This window comes from Prionailurus viverrinus, chromosome B3 (genome assembly GCF_022837055.1).
Source record: "Prionailurus viverrinus isolate Anna chromosome B3, UM_Priviv_1.0, whole genome shotgun sequence".
NCBI classification, from domain to species: Eukaryota; Metazoa; Chordata; class Mammalia; order Carnivora; family Felidae; genus Prionailurus; species Prionailurus viverrinus.
The window spans coordinates 35,598,852-35,616,948 of NC_062566.1; the positions used below are offsets into that span (position 1 = coordinate 35,598,852).

The following is an 18,097-nucleotide window of genomic DNA, read 5'->3' on the forward strand; positions in this document are numbered from 1 at the left end:
TTAAGTTTAAAACATCCTCTCAACAACAATGAAATATCCCCTGGACAGCTTTGTTCACTCCTTTCTCACCTTCTCTGCAGATGTGCACACAGCTGCCTGGCTGCTGCAAGCAAGGACCAGGCTGTGGGAAGGTGGCCACGCTGTGAAGTCTGTGTTCAAAGAGACACAAAGGAAGCGGTGAGCCGTGGGAGGCCAACACACGCCCCAGGTAGCAGGACTGTGGAGACAGGGGCAGAGTTTTGTCCTTCTGGGTTATAAATATCCACATCATGCTCTTTGAGGGTGCAGGTGGCACAGACCCCCTAACAGAGCACTCAGCTCTCTATCTGAGCAGGGCAGGGGGGCTCAGAGGCAGGGGAGCTAGGCAGAAGGAGGCCATGGCCTTGGGCCCAGTGCCTGCCGTCTTCTCTCCTCCTGTGAGGATGCTCAGCCTGTCCACCTCTGGGAGGCCTTGTCAGCAGCTCCTCCTTGTTCCCAGTGGAACTAATCACTCTCTCGGGCTCTCAAAGCTTCCTTATCATCACAAGGCCTGTGGTGTGCCCTGTGTTGCTGCTGGGGGGGGGGGGGGGGGGAGGGGGGGCGGGGTTCTCAGAGGTCTACCTTAGCAGGCTGTGGGGTCCTAGCAGGAGTCAGACATTCAGTGGCCCAGAGCCCAGAGAAGCTTACTATGCCTCCTCCCTCAAAGAAATTCAAAATAAAAACACTTTTCACCTGAAAATACAAAACATAACAGGGGCATGCAATTTTAAAATCTTCTTTCTAGAATTTCTGATTGCAAGATTCTGGGTAAGCTCATCAAAGCTGGGCTTTGCTTGGTTTCCGGTTTTGGTGCTCCAGCCTTCCTGGCACCCTGAGTACAATCATGTTTTTGCCTCCTGGGTAGATGGGTCCTGGCAGGCGCAGTCCTTTACTCCTCTCTGTACTCCCAGTTCCTGGCCCACAGCCTAGTCCAGAGCGTGACCTGCTCAGCCCATGTTTCCAGAATGAAGGAAATCAGCCTGATCTGATTCTCAGGACCAAAAGGATGAGTGTGGACAGCTGGATTGACTGCAGACCCCAAGGGCTTAGTGCCTCATGAGGCAGCTTGAAGAGAGGCAGCAGCCCAGGGCTGGACATTAGGTTACTAATTCCAAACCCAGATGAACCTCTGTCTTTGCTGTGTGACCTTGGCTAAAGCATCCCCCTCTCTGGACCTTAGTTTCCACATCTATAAAATGAGAATGTTGAATTGGCCCTTAATGAAGAACACTTCCAGTTCTAAGACCCTGTGGTGAATTTACCTATGAGCTCTCTGTCACTAACTTATAAACAGAACTCCTTTATGCTGGCCAAGCACATTAATCAGAAGATTAATAATGAAGTCGGTCCCAGGGTGCTTAGGTGGCTCAGTCAGTTAAGCTTTCGACTCTGGGTTTCAGCTCAGGTCATGATCTCACAATTTATGTGTTCAAGTCCCACTCCTAAGCCTAACAGCATGAAGTTGCTTAGGATTCTCTCTCTCTTCCTCTCTCTCTGCCCCTCCCCACTTGTGCTCTATTTCTCTCTCAAACTTAAAAAAAAATTTTTTAATAAAAAAAAAATTAAGTCTGTCCCTTTGTTGGAAGCATTGTTTAGGATTTGCTGCAACATACTTGCCTAATGATTCACAATGGCCCCTGATAGGAGTCATTTGCAGGGTCACCTCTTCAATCCCCAGCCCTCCCCTCTTCTCAGATTGGTGAGATCCTGCTAATAAACTCTTCCACCCTGAACGAACTGCTCCCTCCTCCGGCTCTCATTCTATTTTTGCCATAACCATAGTAGATAACTAAATCACAAAGAAAGTAAATAACCAGCAGGTGTGGGGCCACCACCACCCCCTAACTCTTCCCCTCACCCCCAACAATAGACATCCTCAGGGGCATCACAGTGCTGCTCAAAACCACTCCAGGCAGCACCACCAGCCAAAAGATGTGCCATCCTGGCTCCCTACTCTGATCACAGGTTTCCACTAGGGCTGTGGCATCAGGTTCCTTGCCTATGTCTTAGGGGGACGCCTAGGTGGCTCAGTTGGTTAAGCGCCTGACTTCAGCTCAGGTCATGATCTCACGGTTCGTGGGTTCGAGCCCCGTGTCAGGCTCTGTGCTGACATTGTGAAGCCTGGAGCCTGCTTCTGATTCTGTGTCTCCCTCTCTCTCTGCCCCTCCCCTGCTCGCTCACTCTCTCTCTCAAAAATAAATATAAAAAATTTAAGAAAAAAAAAATTATGACTCTTGGATATCTGTGCTTCTCACCAGCAGCACAGGGAGGACCCATAGCATGTGCTCAAGAAATGGCTGCTGGGTGAACATCAGACACTCTCTGATCCTTAAGCTGCCTGCCCCTCCAGCACACTGGAGTCAGAAGTAGGTGCAGGTAAGGGACGCCTAGGGGGCTCAGTCATTTAAGCATCCAACTCTTGATTTCAGCTCAGGTCATGATCTCATGGCTCATGGGTTCAAGCCCCGTGTCAACAGTGCGGGGCCTGCTTGGGATTGTCTCTCTCCCTCTCTCTCTGCCCCTCCCCAGCTTGCATGCATTCGCATGCGTGATCTCTTGCGCTCTCTCTCAAAATAAATAAATAAGCTTTTAAAAGAAGAAGAAGACGAAGAAGAAGAAGGCAGCACAGGTAAGCCGCCAGTGCCACACTGGTCACCTCCCTCCCCTGGGACCCAGTTACAGTACCTTGTCTTTCACACTGTGCTCGCAGCCAGAGCCCACAAGGAAGTCCAGAGCGTCCAGCTGCCCATGCTCAGCAGCCCTGTGAAACGCTGTCCTTCCCAGCTGACGGGGGAGGGGAAGAAAGTGGCCCTTCTGCACCCTGCAGTGGGCACGCCCACCCTGCCCACCTAGCCAACTACTCTGGGCTTGCAGAGGGCCTCTCCTGACCCAGAAGCTCTCCCCTCCCCTTACCCTACATGCTTTCCCTGGAAAGCCCAGACTGAACTCTCCAACAAGATCCCACTGGGTGGGGTTCCTCCCCCACTGAAATCCTTCTGTGGCTCCCTGCTGCATACTGAATAAAGGACAGATTTCTGAGGCTTGAAGTCAGTGGAGATTTCCATGCAGGGCTCCCAACAAGCCCCCTGGCTCTCACTTCCCAAATCCCAAACCATCCAAACTCACACACAAAGGGCCCTTTTCTACCTCTAAATCTTTAGCAATGCTCTCCTCTCTATTTATAAAACCTCCCCGCTTTCCAATCTTCCCAACAAAACCCAGTTCATTAACCCAGTTCATTCACCAAATGCCACCTCTTCCAGGAAGCAGAAAGCAGTGGCTCCAATCTCTAACCTACCTAGTTAGTCCTTACCAGAACCTCTCTGAGGGAACTGATCATGTTCCTCCTTTATCTGACTCATTTGTGCCCTAATGCCCCTTCTAGGCCCACAGTTCCCTGAGGGAGGGTCCAGTCTGCACTACCCTCATAGCTCAAAGGATGCACTTAAGGAATGGGCAGGAGTGGCCCCAGGAGCCCCAAGCCCTACGGGAAGGACAAACAGCCTTGAGGCCACTCTTACCTTGTCAGCTTGGTCCAGGGGCACATCCTCCAGGTCTTCCATTATGAATGCGAGCACTGGCACGTGGCCTTTTTGGGCTGCACAGTGTAGTAAGGTCAGGCCGTCCTGGAAACAAGCCCAGGGTGGTCCCTACAGTCTACCAAGGAGGACCCTTCTCACCCACTGGCTGTCTCCCAAACGGTGAATGTTTGCAACCTAGAACACAGCTTTACCATGGAAACAACACAGTATATAAATGGGGAAAACCACAAGTGCCCACTCAGCCTCACAGAGCCTGGTAGGAATTGGGACGCCAGAGTTCAAATCCCAGCTCCAGCATTTATCAGCAATGCAGTCTGGTCTTGACCAAGTTATCTGTACCTCTATAAGCCTCCATTTTCTTATAGGTCAAATCAGGATAATAACCCCTGACTACCTCAGTGGGTGGCTGAGGGGGTTGGACAGCATCCCCTACAGCAAGTTTTGTTATACGCTGAAAAATAATTTGGGATGTAAGGTGAGGTTGTATAGCGCTAATAGTCCTCAGAATACTACCCACCACAGGACATTGTTATAAGGTTCTAGCATCTGCTTACCTTGACACAGCCCCAAAAGAAGAAGGAGGTGACTAAGCACCCAGTGTCTGTCTCTAGGTGATAACCTCCTAACCTTCTGGGGAAGAGTGAGAGCTGATGGGGTCTGCAAGGACTAGGAGGTGTTAAAAAGGAGAAAACAGACCCAAAATGGAGTCACCTGTGCTAAGGCCCACCCATCACCAAATCGAGACTTTAATACCTAAGCTAACTGCAGCTTCAGCCTCTCCCAGATAAGTCATCTTAGCCAGTCATTCTGGATCTTCCTGGTCAATAATAGGGAGGAAATCCACCTGACAGGGGCACCTGAATGGCTTAGTTGGTTAAGGGTCTAATGGTTCATGAATTGGAGCCCTGCATTGGGCTCTGCACTGACAGTGCAGAGCCTGCCTGGGATTTTCTCTCTCTCTCTCTCTCTCTCTCTCTTTGTTACTCCCCCATTCTCCAAATAAATAAACTTAAAAAAAACAAACAACCACCTGATAGACCACCCCCACTGTCCCCTGAAGGAAGGTGATCTTGCCTAAAACAATCCAGTCTTTGCTGGAATAACTTCTTTGCCCCACTTCCTTTTGCCTATAAAAGTCTTTCATTTTATACAGCTCCCTGGAGCTCCTTTCTATTTGCTAGATGGGATGCTGCCCAATTCATGAATCATTGAATAAAGCCAGTTAGATCTTTAAATTTACTCATTTGAATTTTGTTCTTTAACAGACAGAAGTGGCCAGGGTGGGAAAAGGGGTCGGCAGAAAGATGGTCTCTTGGCTCCAGAAGCAATATTTTAGTGAGGGAGGTTTGCAAATCCTGTTTATAGCCCAGAGCTTCTACCAAGGCATTGCATTATAGCTAGATTGTTTAGAGCACTGTTTTTCAAATGGATTGCAACCATCGATAGATCATAAAAATCAACAGAATGATGTTGTACATCTTGACAGTAATTTGGATTACGCTGAAGTAAAATTTGTCAAATCCCAGTGAATATAAACTTAAGACTTGTATATTTCATTTTAAGCAAAGAAATTGAATTCTAGTGAATATTATGCATATGGAGTATTTAGAGGGAAGTATAGTGATGTCTATAATTTATCTTGAAACACTTCCAAAATTTATAAAGAACTCTAAAAACTCATCGATGATATATTAAACAACCCAATTAAAAAGTCATTTGGACACAAAGAAGATATATAGGTGGCAAAGAAGCATATGAAAAGATATCTAACATCATTAGTCATTATTGAAATATAAATTAAAACCACAAAGCATTTCTGACAATAGAGTCTGGAAGGGAGAAATGCTAACACTCCAATGGAGAAACCTGGGCGACACCACTTAACCACGTGATCAAGCGTGAAATTATGGTTTATAATAAGAAATATATATTTGGGCTTGGTCCTGTTTCTGGCATATAGGTCCTAAAACCTTTGGAATTTTCCAAGTGTACAGAGCGGTTAAGACGTCTATTGTTAACGTTAATTTGGTGACAAGGGAAGCCCCCCCCACAAGGTAACTGTAGACGTGGTGGGGGGAGGGGAATGGGGGACTGGTTGCCTGGGGAACCAACTAGACCAGAGGGTTGGAACTTTCAGCCCCACCCCCAGACCTCCATGGAGGGGAGAGAGGCTGGAGGTTGAGTCAATCACCAATGGTCAAGAATTTAATCTATCCCGTCTATGAAACGAAGCCGCCGTAAAAACGGGAAAGGACCGGGTTTGGAGAACTTCCAGGTTGGTGAACTCAAGAACGCATCCACGTGCCGGGTCCCATGCTCCACAAGGACAGAAATTCCTTTGTTCAGGACCTCACCCTATGTATCTCTTCATCTGGCTATTGATTTGTATCCTTTAATATCCTTTGTAATATATTTATGATCTAGTGAGTAAACTAGTTTCCTGAGTTCTGTGAGCTGCTCTAGCAAATTAATCAAAACTAAGGAGGGGGTGGTAGGAACCTCTGATTTATAGCTAATCGGTCAGAAGCCCAGGTAACAGCCTGGACTTGGGATTGGCTTCTGAAATGGGGGTGGTCTTGGAGGTCTAAACCCTTAACCAGTGGAATCTGACACTATCTTTAGGCAGATAGTATTGGAATTGAGTTAAATTTGTGGGAAACCCAGTCAGTGTCCATGGAGAATTGACTTAATTGCTCGGTGGTGTGGAAAAAAGCACACACATTGGAGTTGGTATCAGAACTGGATCAAGGTAACATCACCAGTGACAGGCCATGTTGGTACTGATAAAGTTAATTCTTATATTGAGACCTACAAAATGAAGGCTGCCCCAGTGACCTGGCCCAGGTCACAAATCTAAATCTACCTCAGCCTGCACTTACAGGAAACTTAACGTAGAACAATGACAATGTAACATACACTCAGCTGTACTAGCTCCCCTGACCCTAGAAAAGGACCCACTAGCCTTACAAAGAAATCCCCCCAGCAGCCAATCCTGCCATTTCTGTGTTGCTGCTTTGGGGGCTCTATAAAATTCGATCTTACCCAAAATCTCTCCAGAAGAGTGTTCAATTGTTGTGAAGGGCTGTACTCCCCCAACCCAGGGACTGTTTTCTTTCGAATAAAGGACATTAAACTTGCTACAAAGCTGCCTTTTGGGGGCACCTGGCTGGCTCAGTTGATCTTTAGGTTGGGAGTTCGAGTCCCACACTACCAAGGCCTTGCATTGGACACTCAGGAGTGCCTGGGTGGCTCAATGGCAGAGAGTTTATTTAAATAAATTATTTTTGTTTTGTCACTGGACGGTATCATATATCCCCTGACAGGAGGCAATGAAGGACACTTAACCTCTGTGGTTTTCTACTCCAAATTCCATGACCCCATTCTAATCAGGAGAAAAACATCAGACAAACCCAAATTAAAGGACATTGTGCACAATACCTGACCAGTGCTATTCAAAAGTGTCAAGGTCGTGAAAAACAAGGAAAGACTGAGAAATTGTCATAAAATTGGAGGAGAGTAAGGAGACAAGATGATTAAATACTTTGTAGGACATTAACAGAAAAACTGCTGAAATGTTAATACAGCCTATAGGTTGGTAAAACTCTAGATATCACCGGTGCCTGGCAAAGTAGAGCCAGGTAAACAGTGGGGGAAAAGAAAACTCCAGGGCCAAACAGAGCGTGGCGCAGTCATGGCCTGGCTCAAGGTTCCTCTACAGGTGAGATAAATACCTCCAGGGAGGTCCTCGAACAAGGAATAGAAAAGTAGTGGGTGGGACTGCTTGCAAAGATGGACACAACTATTCCTCACACCTCTGGAAACACCCAAAGCAATGGGATTGTGTACTCTTCTCATTAAGGGGGAGAATCCAATATTCTCTATCCCCTGAATCCAGGCTGGCCCTGCAAGGGGCTTCAAGCAATAAAATATGGTCGAAGTGGTATCGTGGGACTTCCCAGCCTTGGCTTCAAAAGACCATGACACTTCCACTCTTGCATTCGCTCATCATTGCAACTAATACTAAACCTTTAAATAGAAGTTTGTAAAAATAAAAATGTCCCTTTTTACCCCACACTGAGTTCTAAGGATCTCCAGATTGCGAACCCCTGGCTGACAGCGTTTGGTCCAGAAATGTTTGCATTTTCATAAGGGCCAATGACCCCCTGAAAGGTGAGACACCAGTGCAGAGATCCCCAGCAGAGACCTGAGTTGCTGGGGACCCTCCTCCCTCATACCACAGAGCACACCAATGAGCCGGGAGAGACTGCCAGGTTCCCTAATGTGCCAGGCACTGAGCCAGGTACTTTACACAGAGTACTGAGTTTCTCCCTCAGCTCAGAGGTGGATACTAGCATCCCCATTTCCCCAGTGTGAAAACTGAGGCTCAGGATGCTGAAGTAATTTGCCCAAGGTCCCAGGGTTTGGTAACCAGAACTTTCCTCCTTCCACCCCACAAGGGAGACAGGGCCCAGAAGAAGAGGGGAGGAAGCCCCAACCTCTCTCATTAAATCTTCCTAACCACCCTCTGAGGGTGTTACTTTGACTCCTCCTGTGTGAATAAGGAGGCTGCCCAGAGGGCTAGGGACTGTTCCAACATGGCAGAGTGGTAAAGGGTCGGGGACATTAGAAGAAAGAGGCTTTTAATGCTGATGGAAGAACCACCCCAGCAGCTTCTCCCAGCCCCAGTGGAAACACTGAGCGTCCCAACTTCACGGGGCTGAGCTCAGCTGCGACTTCCAGAGGGTTCTCAGAAGGCAGGGGCAAGCTGGGGCAGCAGAGTCACCTGGGGAGTAGGAGGGAGCAGAGGTGGGGGCAGACCCATGCTGCAGGGGCAGGGCACAGAGGCGGCAGAGACTCCGGGAGCAAGGGGTCTGCCATCCGAAGCCTTACCTTGTTCTTGCAGTGGATCTTGGCCCCAGAGTTGACCAAGATCTGCAGGATCTGTAAGTGGCCGAACCAGGCAGACAGGAGAAGCGAGTTCATCCCAAACTGGGGGAGAGGACACAGGGAGGAGGTGAGAAGAATGTAAGCAGGTATGGCTGTGCCACCTGGGCCCATGTCTGCACTGAAAATCATACAACCATAAGGGACCATAAGTGCCACCCAGGCTGGGGAGCACCAAGATTTAGGAATATAAAAACCATGGCATTTTTTAAAAATAGGGGCTGAGACAAAATATAGAAATAGGACTTTTTAGTAAAGCCCAAAATAGGGGCTGATTATTGCAAACTTTTATTTTTGCTAAATAAAATTTAAAAAGAAAACAGCTACCATCTATTCTCCCCATCATGTAATACACAAGGAACATTTTAGGGATGCCTGGGTGGCTCAGTCGGGTGAGCGTCCAACTTCAGGTCGGGTCACGATCTCACAGTTCATGAGTTCAAGCCCCACACTGTCTGTGCTGTCAGCACAGAACCTGGTTTGGATCCTCTGTCCTCCTCTCTGTCTGCCCCTCATCCCCCCCTCAAAAATGAATAAACACTAAAAAAGTTCTTTAAAAAAAAAAAGCAGGAACATTTTAATACAAAAAGTTGGGGAGAAACTAATTAGAGAAGATGCTCTTTCCAAATACAGCTTCATGAAAAACACACTACATTGTTCTTATTTTCTGATTTGCTGTGACTGGTAAAGACCTCACCCTGGACTGGTGTTTGAGAACCAACTGTTTGAATCTCCTACAGGACGTCCTCCAGGCAGATGGCTTAAGCCAGCAGACGCCTTGCCACCTTACAAAGACATCCACTGAACTGAAAAACACCACTCACTGTTGGAAAGTCCCTCTTTCCGCTGTACTAAAATCTGAATCCCTGGTGCCTTCCACCCCACATGCCCTTTGGAACAACTGAGAATATGTCTGGGCCCTTTTCTGATGGCGGCTCACCACCTGTTTGCAGGAGCTCTTCCCCAGCATCTGTGAAGCACTCTGAGATCATCAGAGCCCCTTCCCTGACCTCTGCCCTCATGGGGTTATGCGGAAGACCCAGCACTGGGTAGAATATCAGTAATTGTGGGCTGGCTGGCTGAGGGAGAGAATGTATACTCATCCCCAGCCCGGGGCGGGTGGGGGCGGGAAGCCCACAGGAACCTGGGAATGAAAAGGATCAAGGCTCAGGGCTGGGAGAGGAGAGTCATGAGAGCCAGAGCCTCCTGTCAGTGGGAACCCCAGGGATACTTCTGCATCCTAGTTCCAAGAACTGTCCAGGACAGAGCCCTATGGCATATCCCTAGAGACCTTCCCCCCAACAGCAGGATTTCCCTCTCTTGTCTCCCTCACCCTTCTGTCACTAAAGTAGGCATATTCATCACCTTTCTTAATTTTCAAAATACATTTATTACTATTTGCAAAGAAAATAGAGAAGAGTTATAAAAGCACTCTCTCTTAACTATTCTTCCTCATACCTTCTTTTCTCACTCATTCCCTCAAGGAAGAAATAAGAAATAACAGAGCACAGTGGTGACAGTGGAGGGGTCTTTGGGGGCAAAGGCCTATCGCATGACATTCCAGTATTTTATTGGGAAGCTCAGACTAAGGATCCTAGATATTCTCCTTTTAAGAGATTTTTTTTTATTTATTTATTTTTGAGAGACAGAGAGAGATAGAATGTGAGTGGGGGGGTGGGGGGGTGGGCGGACAGAGAGGAGCCACCCAGGCACCCCATTATTTAATTATTTTGTGAGAGACGAGGAGAATGCAAGCAGAGGAGGGGCAAAGAGAGAGGGAGAGAATTCCAAGCAGGCTCTACACTGTCAGCACGGAGCCCGACACAGGGCTCAAACTTACAAACTGTGAGATCATGACCTGAGCCTTCAAAATCAAGAGTCAGATGCTTAGACCGAGCCACCCAGGTGTCCCTTTTTTTTTTTTTTTTAATTTTAGAGTGAGAGAGAGAGTGAACTGGGGAGAGGGGCAGAGGGAGAGAAAGAGAGAATCTTAAGCAGGCTCCACACTCAGCATGGAGCCCGACATGGGGTTTGATCCCACAGTGCTGGCATTATGACCTGAGGTGAAATCAAGAGTTGAGCACTCAGGAGTGCCTGGGTGGCTCAGTTGGTTGAGCATCTACTTTGGCTCAGGTCATGATCTCACCGTTCTTGAGTTCAAGCCCTGCATCCGGCTCTGTGCTGACAGCTAAGACCCTGGAGCCTGCTTCAGATTCTGTGTCTCCCTCTCTCTCTGGCCCTCCCCTGCTCTCTCTCTCTCTCTCTCAAAAATAAATAAACATTTTAAAAAATTAAAAGTAATAATACATTAGGTGTTGGACATTCAATCCCCTGAGCTACCCACGTGCCCCTAAGCTTAGATTCTTAAGTGTATCCCTGTCAAATGTCATTGTCAGACCCAGCCCTTTCCTCAAACCTAGACCCTGTTATTCTTTTTTTTTTTTTAATTTTTTTTTTTTAATGTTTATTTATTTTTGAGACAGAGACAGAGCATGAACGGGGAGGGTCAGAGAGAGAGGGAGACACAGAATCGGAAACAGGCTCCAGGCTCTGAGCCATCAGCCCAGAGCCCGACGCGGGGCTCGAACTCACGGACCGCGAGATCGTGACCTGGCTGAAGTCGGACGCTTAACCGACTGCGCCACCCAGGCGCCCCTAGACCCTGTTATTCTTTAGTGCTCCCTCTCGGCAATGTGTCACCTGCCAATTTGTTAGTAAGACTGTTAGTCTTCATTCCAGTCTCTGGTTAAAGTGTTAAAGAGCAGAGTCCCGTGGCATATCATGAGAGACCTACCTCCTGAGTATTTTACTAAAAAGTCCTTTATCAATCCACCCGATTATTTGTTCTACAGCCCATATCTCTCCCTGGTCACATGGTATTATGTGGGACTGAAAGGCTGAGAACTAAAAAGCTCTTGAAAATGGAGAGGTCCTTATGGCTGTACAGGGGAAAACTGGGATCATTGCAGTGTCACTGGCCCTTGAAGACTGAGGGGAGAGGGGTGAGGGGAGAGGCAGAGAGGCAGAGAATATGATCTCAGGATCATTTGGAAATATTAACCCGAATGAGGGGTCCCCTACCGCATCCTCATCGTCCACAGCAACCTCATGCTCCAGGAGCAGCCGCACAGCTTGCTCATGCCCTGCACCCGCAGCCCAGTGCAGGGCTACCCTGCCCACCTGCCAGGAGGGAAAGAAGAGCTGTGAGGCACCAGCTGCCTGCCTGGCCCACCTCCCCACCCCCTCCCACATCCTTAGCTGCAATTCAGCTGGTCTGCAGGGTAGAAGGGCCTTTGCTGGCTCTAGTGACAAGAGGGCAGGGCCCCAGCCCCACTCAGGCCCCTTTCTCCTCCTCCACATGACAGCAGCTGAAATGAACATAGTCAAACACAATGACTAGACCCATCCGTCTCTCACCTAAAACTGCACAGCTTCCCACTGCTCTTGGGACAAACTCCTAACCCTAGGCCCTGTGAGGCCCTGCCTGCCACGGCTTAGAAATGCCAAACTACTCCCCCACGGCCTGTCTTTGTTCCTGCTGCTCCCTCTGCTGGACAGCCACCAGTCGGAGGATTATTGTCCTAGTCCCTGAGGGCCCCTGACTACCTGGGTCAATCCCCTTCTTCCTTCAGAATGGGCTGAAGGGGCCTGGTCCCCCACCCCTTTGTCAGACTACCCTGGAAGTTCATCATGGTCTTTGGCCTCAGCACATGTGAGCAGGACTGGGGGAATCCTCCTTCCTCCAGCTCATGACCTGCAGTTTTTAGCTTATAAGGGAACAACAAAAGGAAATGCTAATTTTCTGTGTGGTCTTCCTTCCTCAAGGCTTCTGCCCACACTATCCCCTCTTCCTGTCTTCACTCAGGCTCCTGCAAAAATCCCTGGTTGCTACAGGTAGGGGGGCCCCCTCAGCCCCTCCACATGCTCTCAACTTAATCACAGTGGGAACAACTGTTCATGAGACACATTGTTTAATGTCTGTTCTCCCCACCCGGACTCCAAGAGGGCAGGGACTCCATCTGCACAAGTTCTGCTCTGTCCCCAGCACCTAGCACAGTGTCGGCACAGAGTAGGCCCTTCAGAAATACTGATGGATTGAATGAATAAACAAACAAGTAAATGACTGAATCTGGCATTAGCATCCTATCATCCTACAAGTCCATGCTTCCTTGCAAGTGTTTGCCCAGGAGCTGAGACTGAGGCTCCAATTATCAATGAAATGTGTGACCTGAGGTGACTTGTTGACTGTCTGTGCCTGCCTTGATCTATGAATAGGACTAATCCTTCCTGCCCTCCTCACCTCTCAGGGGGTGAGTGAGGACCACCAGGAATCAGGTGGATGAGCACATCAGACATCCCTGGGAATTCCTCTTACTCTTACTGGGCCCCAGGCAGGCCCTGAAGACCCAGGTCATGTCATCCCAGACATGTGGTGATGTCGTGTCATCCCAGACAGAGCAGCCTCTGCTGCATGCAGGAATCCTACATCCAACCCTTTCAGCCTCCGCTGACCTCCCACCCAGGCTGACATCCCCCTAAGACAAGCCTGGCAGCCAGAAGCCCCAAGGTAGGGAAAAGCTACCCTGAGTGGCACCCAGGACTATCCCCAGGGCTCCCCATCAGAAGGAATGGTTTTTCTCTGTCTCCTCCCCCAGCGGGGCTATAGATCACCCCATCGGCAGCCTTCCCTGAGGTCTGATCAGTGGGCTAGGTCTGCCTCCCTGTCTGGTCTTTGAGCCCCCCCAGGACCTGTCTGGGCCCATAGTGGGCGCTCAGAGATCTAAACTAAATTGCTTCCTCACACATGCTCAGCCTGTCTTGGTCTGGCCTTTCATGGTCTTGAACCCCTGGATTTCTGACCATAGGCATCATTTCATCTTTCTCCCTCCAGTCTTCTGCCCCTATCTGCCTATCTGTCAGCCTCTGATTCCTGACCTTCAATCCCCCTGCCCTCCTGACTCTAACCTTTGTTCCTTGTGTGTGCCTTTCAGGTGGGGGATGGGGATTGAGCGCGTGAGTTCTCAAATTGCCCAAGCCTGGCTAGGAATCCCTGACTTCAGAGAGGCCTCAGAGACCTTAAGCCAAAGTGGACAATCTGAGCCTCCCCCAAGTAACATATGCAAATGCTCCTGCCTCCGGCTCCAGGAACTGTTCCTCCTGCGTGGAGGTGTCATCATGCAGGCACTATTCCTATCCAGGCACCCTGATTTGGAAGAGCCCCTTTACGAACGTGGTTTCTGGCCCTGATGTTGACTTTCCTCTCGATCAGTTCCTTCATCCTTCCGATGTTGTTCCGACGGGCAGCTTCATGGAGCTGCCTTTCCAGAGGAAGCACTAGGGGCAGAAAAGGGGATATGGAATGAGGGGGAGAGCACCCCACACTGCATACAGAGGAGAGGTGAACAGCTCCTCCCTGGCCCTGAACGTGTCCCAGACAGGGGGTCTTCCAGCTGGAAATGGTGGCAGGGATGCCTCTCCCCCCTTTTAGGGGACGTCCCCAGACAAGCTGCTTTTCTTCACTAACTCAACCCATGTCCACACAACCAGGACTCAGCAAAACCCTAAAGATGGGACAGCACGGCAAGACCATCCACAGGAGCCAGGTGTGTGCCTGTCATGGCCCTCAGAGGTGCCCCATCATCTAGTTTTCACGACCCTAAGAGCAGCTCTTGAGGAAGGGAATGGAATTCATTCCCACTGGAGTTGATGACTACCTTTCTATGGCTTTGTCCAGTGAAGAAGGCAGCCAGGATTTACTGAGCCACCTACTTCATCAGACACGGGCAAGGCCAGAGGCATATCACCCGGCTTCTCTGTCCTCGTCCCTCCATCTCATCTCTCTTCATCCCCAATCCTAACCAGCTGTTGCCTCCCAGCTGTGGGGCCCACTCTGATTTGCCTTCTCTCAGGGCTCCTCTTGCCTCAATGCTGCACCATCATCTCCGACTAGAGGGAGCCTCAGAGCTCCCCCTGCTGGTCTCCTGCCATTGGCAGCGGTGGGCTCTGCTCAGAGGGGTGGTGGCCAAGCCAGGAGGACCCAGGCCTGGTGATGTGGTCCAGGGCACCTCTCACCAGACCCCCACACTGCTGTCATCCTGACTGCTCTTGTCTTGTGAGGATGTCTGGTGTCCTTGGCTGGACTGCAAGCTCCTTGGGGCCTTGGCCACATCTGACCCTTGCTGATCCACCTACAGCTCACAGCAGGCCCAAAGCTGGGCATAAGGAAGAACCCATAAGATTCTGCTTCTATCAGTAACACAAAAATCTTCAGACTAATAGATACCTGTCCCTCCTCCAGAAAGGTTTAGATACACTAGCACAAGGTACAAATATTTGCTGGCCCTTTGCACAGTCATCACAGGGCAGGTAATCTGTGGTTTGATTGCCCCCAAACCCACATCATCCTACATGTTTGGTCCAATGTGAATGTCCAGATCTAGCCCATTGGTGTATCCAGGGACAGGTGGCCAGTGACTTGTCAGAGAAGACTGGAAAGCACTGAGGTGACAGGCCTGCCATCAATTTGCTTTCCAGATATGGGAGAGGGCCTTGTGCTTTCCTGGGCCTCAACCTAAGGACCTTGGAGCTGCTGCCCTTGGGCGATCACATGGCCCTAAGTTCAGCTCTGAGTCACTTCCCGGCCATGTGACTTGAGTTACTTAATTATCCTGTGCCTCAGTTCCCTCATCTGCAAAATGGGGAATGTGTGCCACCCTGTAGGGTTATTGTAATGATTAGATATAAGATATGAAAAGCCCCTAGCATGGTATCTGGCAAATAGAGCCATCATCATCATCATCACTATTATTTCTCCAAGGCAAAGGGGTCAGAGAATAAATTCTGGTGGCCAAAGACATGGAAGTGGTAGGGCCTCCTTCACTCAGGGCTCTCTAAGCCTGTGAAATCCCAACCAAAGAAAGCACCTTTCCTACCTGCCCCCCTGCATTATTTTTCTCTACAGCACCCCTCACCACAGACATATGCTATACTTACATATTGATGAGGTTTATTGTCTGCTTCCCCCATTATAAGCCCATGACAGGGGAGGTCTTATTTGTTAATTGCTGAATCCCCAAATTCAGGCCTTGGCACACATTTGTTGAATGAATGAGTGACATACAAATCATTAAAACTCTTCACAGGCATTGGAACCATAAGATGCTGTCCCAATTAAGACTCATTAGTCCCCTGGAAAATCAAACCACAAGCTCAAGTAAATGGAAGGAAAGAGGCTTTGAGGGAGAGGCAGCTTCAGGTCAATATTGCAGGGGAGTGGGGAAAACACCATCTTCCAAGTGTGGTCTCCACTGCTAGCTTTCCCACCCCCAAAGGGGATGCCTTTCTTAAAGGTGAGAAGAGGGCTCTTCTGGAAGAACCCTTCTCAGATCTCAAACACCTCCAAAAGCACTGGGTCCCGAGCTTTTGTTTCCTTAACCTCTTGGCTGAACAACACCATGATCCAAGTTCAGGAAAAAAAGCTGGCACTTTAGATGTGAGTTTAGAGAAGCTGGGGATCTAGTACCCAGTCTGCTACTTTCTAGCAGTTCCTAAGGCTAGCCATGTGACCCTCAGAGGCCTTGGTTTCTTTGGTTGTAAAACTGCAGAAGGGTGAAGAAAGGTATCTGTAGAGATCCCTTCCAGCTCTGACTCCCTTTCTCTTAGTGGAAGCCTACAGGTGGCCTTTTAGTGGCTTGTGTCAGCAAACAGCCAAGGGTCTGAATGGGAGCAAGCAGACCCTGCATGACCCCAGGGAAATCAACCCTAATCTCTTTACCATCCACCTCAACCCATGCATCCTCTTTCTGGCCACATCAAATATACACTGTACCCTGGCCTGGGAGACCTTCCCCATGATGCATGGTCTGCCCAGAATTCCCTCCCCCACACACTAATGCTCCATTGCTGTACATTCTTTGAGGGTGGGTTCAAGAGATCCTCTGACCCAGGCAGAACCCTGCACCCTTTGAAACAGCACCTTGATAGAGCCCCTTAACCCAGTGTGAGGACATTGGCACAATCTTTCTCTCTCCCCCTCCCAGGGTGTGCAGCCAAAGCCTCCCAGGCTGGCTGATGCCCACATGGATGCTGTCTGGCCCAGAGACACTGGCACTGAGCACACTCCTTGAGCAAGACTCTCAGGTGCCCTCATCCCACCTGCAGCACACCACAGCTCCCCTCCTGTGGGTTTCATTTTCCCCATCTGCTATGGTCTTCATTCCCCAACCAATCTCAACATTCTGGCAGAGCTGGGGCCTTCAGCATTTCTACCACTTAACGGCTGTGTGACCTTGGGTAACTTATTTAATCACCCTGGGACTCAGCTTTCTCTTCTGCAAAATGGCGATAACAATATGTCTTACCCATAGGGCCTCTGTGAAGATCAAATAACATGCCTGTCCTGGCTCTTCCCCGCACACAAAGTAAGTACTCAATAAAGGATCGCATAACCATCTTATTTCTAGCTAATGTCTCCACCGCAGCAGCTCCCTGCCCTCGGGAACCGATGGCGCCGCCAAGTCCCAGACGCGCAGCCAATGCTCCCCCCACCCCGGTGTGCGTTCACAAAGAAGCCCACGACCGAGGTGGCCACGAGGACAGCGCCAATCGCAGGCTTGGTCGCTCCCCGCGGGGGTTCGGGGATCCTCTGGGCTCTGCCCGCGCCCGCCCCCGGGTCCCGCGGCGCGGCTGACTCACGGCCGTCGTTCTCCCACGCCGGGGGCTCCTCCATGCCGCCGCTCCGCAGCCCGGGCGCGCGCCTCTGCCCCACCGCCCGCCGCCCGCCGCGCGTCCGCCTGGGCGCGGCGCCGCGAGCGGAGGGAAGGGGGCGCTGAGTTGGGGTCGAAGGGCATGGGTTCCCAGGAGCGCCAGGGTGCGCGCGAAAGCCGCTGCTCCAGACCCTTCGGTCCCTCCTGGCCCTTGAGCATGATGTGGGCGCAGCTGCACGTCACCTACCCCCGTCCCCATCCCCGACCAGGCTGCAGGTGCCTCCTGGAGCTCCCTCGACATCCCATGCCGATGGCCCCGCGCCTTTCACATCCAAGTCTGGGGGGTCGGGGCCACTCTGGGCTCTGCAGGTCCCCGTGGATGGGGGGGGGGGGGGTGGGGATTGTTCCAGCCTCCAGGCCCTGGACATTCGTGCAAGGCCTCTGGCAGGCCCCATCCTCAAGACTCTGGAGCCTGCTCAGCTGCCCGGAGAAGCTAAAAGACTCCAAGGGCTTAGGCGGGCATTTAAGGAACAGACACCCCAGCAAGCCTGTAAGCATATGAAGAGATGGTCAGATTATTTATGATCAGAAAAATACAAGTTAAAATGACAATGAAATATAATTTTCAATTAGACTGGCAAAATTAGAAAGGTAGATGTTGGTAGGTAGGGGAATGAGGAGCTGTGACAGTCAGGTGGACTGCTGGTGGGAGTACCCTGGGGCAACCATTCTGGAAAAACAGTCTGGCAGTAATGAGGGAAACTAAACACAGCGAACTTTGGCCCTAAAATGCAGCTCTTTCTCTTACAGCCTCAGAAAAGGACATGTAAAAGGATGTTCTTTGCTGTGTTGTTGTTTTGTGGTTGCTGGGAGTTGGAGGTGACTTGA

General features: G+C 50.0%; 1 protein-coding gene across 3 annotated transcripts in view; it reads right to left on the minus strand.

The window, feature by feature from the left end:
• Positions 1 to 17,232, minus strand: part of ANKDD1A (ankyrin repeat and death domain containing 1A) — a 38,493-nt gene extending 21,261 nt beyond the window's left edge. The window contains exons 1-7 of one of the 3 annotated variants that reach the window (XM_047864288.1): positions 17,199 to 17,232; positions 13,735 to 13,838; positions 11,566 to 11,684; positions 11,131 to 11,140; positions 8,451 to 8,549; positions 3,540 to 3,644; positions 2,704 to 2,802 (exon numbers count right to left, since the gene is read on the minus strand). In XM_047864288.1, coding sequence (XP_047720244.1) covers positions 2,704 to 2,802; positions 3,540 to 3,644; positions 8,451 to 8,549; positions 11,131 to 11,140; positions 11,566 to 11,684; positions 13,735 to 13,838; positions 17,199 to 17,232 — 570 coding nt within the window. Of the gene's footprint in view, positions 1 to 2,703; positions 3,514 to 3,539; positions 3,645 to 8,450; positions 8,550 to 11,130; positions 11,141 to 11,565; positions 11,685 to 13,734; positions 13,839 to 17,198 lie in introns of those variants that run through there. The other 2 variants (XM_047864287.1, XM_047864286.1) reach the window with 2 other exon arrangements.
• Positions 17,233 to 18,097: the final 865 nt, after the last annotated feature.